The 5,232-nt window shown below is 37.6% G+C and overlaps 1 protein-coding gene across 1 annotated transcript; it reads left to right on the top strand.

Moving 5' to 3' along the window:
• The first annotated feature begins 558 nt into the window (after positions 1-558).
• Positions 559-5,018, top strand: LOC108329712 (boron transporter 1). The gene is made up of 12 exons (XM_017564055.2): positions 559-1,081; positions 1,171-1,253; positions 1,346-1,538; positions 1,668-1,806; positions 1,945-2,110; positions 2,221-2,387; positions 2,490-2,663; positions 2,881-2,976; positions 3,074-3,211; positions 3,457-3,782; positions 3,875-4,142; positions 4,418-5,018. Exons 1-12 carry the CDS (start codon positions 978-980, stop codon positions 4,733-4,735), a joined length of 2,172 nt encoding a protein of 723 aa, XP_017419544.1. The 5' UTR covers positions 559-977; the 3' UTR covers positions 4,736-5,018.
• Positions 5,019-5,232: the final 214 nt, after the last annotated feature.

The raw sequence follows: 5,232 nt of genomic DNA, 5'->3' as shown, positions 1-5,232 counted from the left end.
GCAAACAATCATGTACTCACCCAAATAGATCGAAAACTAGACTATAAAAAATGGTATGGTCAACTAAATGGGTTGTTATATACTCAACGGAGCATGCAGGATGATGATTCGCATCTTTCCCACTAATATAGAGATACCTTTCATTTCATTTTTATTTTACTACTTGAAAGTTTTGATGTGTTTTAAAACCATTAAGCTGTTGTTGTTGACTACTTTTAATTACCACAACTTTTTTAAACATTATCTTAAGGAGGGCATGGCGTAAGTTACTACTTTCTGTAAAGGATTCAATTTGTACTTCTTTTTATAAACTGTGCATTTTGTTGAGCGATCTCACAGTACCGAGTGGGACCAGATTATTTTTTGATACTGACTTTTGGCATAAAAGCATAGAAGGAGCATTGATGATGATGAAGCTGGAAAGATTGGACTTATCTGTATTTTACATTTTACAAGCCAAGTCAGTGGCACGCACACTGCTTTCCACACCAAATCTACCTCCATTTCTTTCTTCAATGCTTTGCTTTTTTAAAGCTTATAAATACTCTACCCTCGCACACATTGTTGTTATTAGGAAGCACTCCAGAAGAATACAATACAATACAACTTGCTCTTTTGGTGGTGCTAACCAATAAGAGCATCTATCCCGAGTTCCAAACCCTGCTTTTGGTACAGCTGGATTCTTGGCATATTCACACCATTCAATCTCTCACTCTCCCATATGTCTCCACAGGCCAAACTGCACTATTCATGCTAAATTCTTGTTTACTTTGTCCCCACATTCTTCCATTTTCTTCCCTCGGGTTCCCTCTGATTCAGCCTTGTCAAGAAATCTAGCCAAAACAAATTGAAAACAACAAAAATCATGTAAACTATACATTGTTGGTCTCTGATTGGCAGTGTTACTCTTAGCCCCAGTGGCAGCCTTTGGAAGTCTATATTGATTCCCTTTGACCCTTTTCGGTCTGGAAGAAGATATGGAAGAAACATTTGTACCCTTTGAAGGAATCAAGAATGATCTGAGAGGAAGGTTGATGTGCTACAAGCAAGATTGGACGGGTGGACTCAAAGCAGGTTTAAGGTATGTATATATGCTGAACTTGTTTAGCTACCAGTGGGGACATGTATTCAAAGATTTTAATGTTTCTCAATTTTTGCATCCCTTTACAGGATTTGGGCGCCCACCACATACATATTCTTTGCTTCGGCAATACCGGTCATTTCATTCGGGGAACAACTAGAGCGAGATACTGGTACAGAATATTCTAGCTTTAATGTACTCTTCTTTCTCATCAGAAAGAAAAACTATAAAACATAAAGCGGGTCTGCTGTTTTGCACTTGCAGACGGTGTTCTAACTGCTGTTCAAACATTGGCATCCACTTCGATATGTGGCATCATACACTCAATCCTTGGAGGTCAACCTCTGCTGATTTTAGGAGTGGCAGAACCTACCGTGATCATGTACACATTCATGTTCAATTTTGCAAAAGAGAGACCAGAGTTGGGCCGGGATTTGTTTCTGGCATGGACTGGATGGTGAATGAGTTTTTGTTCATTTATGTATTTATTTTCTCCATGTTTTTCGACGCTATTGTTTTCTAGTACCACTCATCAAAACCTGGTTTAACATTGTCCCTTCTTTTTTCCTTTAACCTGATTTTGTAGGGTATGTGTCTGGACTGCAGTGTTGCTATTCCTGCTGGCCATCTTGGGAGCTTGCTCTATAATCAACAGGTTTACCCGTATTGCAGGAGAGTTATTTGGCATGCTTATTGCAATGCTCTTCATGCAGCAAGCTATCAAAGTAAGATCAGTTATCAAAGTTACCTTGTCATTCATCTGACGTAGCTTGATTCTAAGAGTTCAAATCGTATATTAGTACCTGAATTAGCAATGCACTTTGGACAAATTAATTTAACACCCTGCTTGCATAATTGCTCAGGGACTCGTGGATGAGTTTCGCATACCACAACGAGAAAATCCAAAATCAGTTCAGTTCATACCTTCATGGAGGTTTGCTAACGGGATGTTTGCTTTAGTCCTTTCATTTGGCCTTCTCCTCACTGCATTAAGAAGCAGAAAGGCCAGGTCATGGCGCTATGGTTCTGGTAAGTGTTTGTCACCATTTCATAGATAAATTACAATTCCAAAACCTTAAATTGTTCGGTAAAGACATGTGAATGATTTTATGACATCTGAAACACTTAATCTGTTACAGGTTGGCTTCGCAGCCTAATAGCAGACTATGGTGTGCCACTTATGGTCCTAGTTTGGACAGGTGTATCCTACCTGCCTTCTGGAAGTGTTCCACATGGTATTCCAAGGCGCCTGTTCAGCCCGAATCCATGGTCACCGGGTGCATATGAGAATTGGACTGTTGTTAAGGCATGTAAATCAATTGCTATAGCTCTTTAATTCTCCATTTTTTACTCAAGTGAAATTCTGATAAAAGTATATATACTGTACTTGTTGTTATGAATATAACAGGATATGGTTCATGTTCCTGTTGTCTACATAATTGGAGCATTTATCCCAGCCACTATGATTGCTGTGCTTTATTACTTTGACCACAGTGTAGCATCCCAGCTTTCCCAGCAGAAGGAGTTCAATTTGAGAAAGCCATCTTCTTACCATTACGACTTGCTCCTTTTGGGATTTTTGGTGAGCCACTTCTTTGTGTTCCTTCCTTGCTTAACTTTAATTTGTCGTATATTAATACTTAATGGATAAACTCCCATGCAATCACTACTTTAAAAGACATAAAAATTACTTCTAATTGGTTGGCGATATAAAATCTTTCTATTGATATGTAGTACATTCTTAGATTTAATTGAATAATTATTCTTCTAAAGGCAATTTTTTTTTTTCTGGAGGGAAGACCTTAATGTGTGGCCTTATTGGAATTCCTCCAGCAAATGGAGTTATACCACAGTCTCCAATGCACACAAAGAGTCTGGCAACTCTTAAACATCAGGTAATCAAATCAGTGTTTTGTCAATTTCTCTCTAATTAATTTATAGTTTTTAGCGCTATATCAACAAGTCTCACTAAAAGGAGCAATGATGGTACAGTTGCTTCGGAACAAACTGGTGGTAACCGCACGAAAAAGTATGGGAAAGAATGCTAGTTTAGGACAGTTATATGGCAACATGGTAGAAGTATACCATCAAATGCAGACGCCTCTTATTTACCAGGATCCCTCTGCTCGAGTAAGAATGCTAACTTTTTTCTTATCCTTGAATTTACCTTATTTGAGTTTCAAGCGTTTAATTTAATACAAGAGACTGTGTGTGCTTCATTTGTCAATAAAATTCCGTTGCCTAATCACCGCTTGGCAGTAATATTGAAAGATGATAGCACAGGAAAACATATTTTGGTCAAAGTGAACCTTATTATTTGTACCTCAAGTATTAGCACATCACATATTGTTATTTATGACACATGTTATTATCAGGCACAAGGACTAAAAGAACTTAAAGAATCAACTATTCAAGCAGCTACCAGTATGGGAAACATGGATGCCCCAGTTGATGAAACTATATTTGACGTTGAGAAAGAAATAGATGATTTGCTGCCTGTGGAGGTTAAGGAACAGCGTCTGAGTAACTTGCTTCAAGCAATAATGGTGGGAGGATGCGTTGCAGCCATGCCTGTCCTCAAGAAAATACCAACCTCAGTCCTTTGGGGCTATTTTGCCTTCATGGCCATTGAAAGTTTGCCAGGAAACCAATTCTGGGAAAGGATCTTATTGCTCTTCACTGCACCAAGCAGAAGATACAAGTAAAAAAAAACTTCTATTTCTTTTATCTTTCTGCTGTTCAATCCTCTCTTCCATGACTCTTATCATCAACAAATTTCTTCTTTGAGTGCAGGGTTCTTGAGGATTACCATGCTACTTTTGTAGAAACAGTTCCTTTCAAGACAATAGCAACATTCACCATTTTCCAAACCATTTACCTTCTTGTATGTTTTGGACTAACATGGGTTCCTATTGCCGGGGTCATGTTCCCCATGATGATCATGCTCTTAGTTCCTGTAAGACAGTACTTTCTCCCCAAATTTTTCAAGGGGGCACACCTTCAAGACTTGGATGCAGCAGCGTATGAAGAGCAAACAGCTTTGCCATTCAACCTTGCAACGGTACGATTTCGTATCGTATACAACAAGCTTAGCTTAAATTTATGATAAGACAACTTTTATACACACCTTTCTAAGTGTTTTAAGTAGTGTTTTTAAACCATAAACTGAAGATTCACTTCGATTATCAACATAATAAAGGTTAACACAGATTACTAAGATTAAAACATCAACGAATTACATATAAGTTTTGTCTTATGATAATCCATATTTGAATGACTGTTATATATGTTTTTTGTGGATACATTTACTTATATTCCATTCAACTGTCCTAACAGCAATCAGAGTTTGGAGGTGGTGCTTCTCATGTTGGAGAAGGTGAGATCCTAGATGAAGTTATCACAAGAAGCCGTGGCGAGTTTAGGCACACCAGCAGTCCAAAGATCACAAGCTCCACCCCAACACCAAAAACTGATCCTAGAAGCCATCTAAGCCCACGTCTCTCGTTTAGTTCACGCGTGGGTGAGCTGAAAACTGAGCAAAGTCCTCGATCTGGTGCAAGAGGTTCCCTCAGTCCAAAGGCTGGAGAAGTGAGACTATCAAATCTGGGAAGAAGTCCTCTTAATCAGGATTCAAAACAGCAGGACCACAACTAAACATTAATCATAGAAGATTTCAGCCGTATCCCCTAGAAGGACTATTTAGGAGGCTTATTTCTTGCTGCTTTTTCCATTCTAGTCTGTTCTTTAATTTTTCTTGTCATGGTTGTAACTTGTAAAGTCCTTTTCCTGTTCCATATACGACAGATATGAGATATGTAACCAAAGTGTGTTTCCTAAGTCAATTGTACTAGTGAATTTTACTATATTTGTGCAAATGTATATCATCATTGTCACAAGTTTGCTTCAATAAATTGTGACTAGTTTGAGTCTTGTATTACTTCATATGGGTTATATACGACAATTGGATTGTATGATTCATATCACTCTATTACTAGTATAATAATACTTGTCTTCAAATTTATAGAAGCATCTACAAATTGCACAGAAATCACTCGTAAATCAATTTTAATAACTCTTTTCAGTAAAATAATAAAAATAACGATAAAATGACACATTTTTGTATTCATTTGAAAGTATTATTTTTTAAATAA

The sequence above is a fragment of the Vigna angularis genome, chromosome 2, assembly GCF_016808095.1.
Source record: "Vigna angularis cultivar LongXiaoDou No.4 chromosome 2, ASM1680809v1, whole genome shotgun sequence".
NCBI lineage: Eukaryota > Viridiplantae > Streptophyta > Magnoliopsida > Fabales > Fabaceae > Vigna > Vigna angularis.
The sequence above is the reverse complement of the archived record's forward strand: the minus strand, read 5'-3'. Positions and strand labels throughout refer to the sequence as shown.

Coding starts and splice junctions, on each gene's coding strand:
- LOC108329712 (XM_017564055.2), top strand. CDS start 978: ATGGAAGAAACATTTGTACCCTTTGAAGGAATCAAGAATGATCTGAGA. Junction 2,111..2,220: donor GTCATGGCGCTATGGTTCTG/GTAAGTGTTTGT, acceptor AATCTGTTACAG/GTTGGCTTCGCAGCCTAATA. Junction 4,143..4,417: donor TGCCATTCAACCTTGCAACG/GTACGATTTCGT, acceptor CTGTCCTAACAG/CAATCAGAGTTTGGAGGTGG.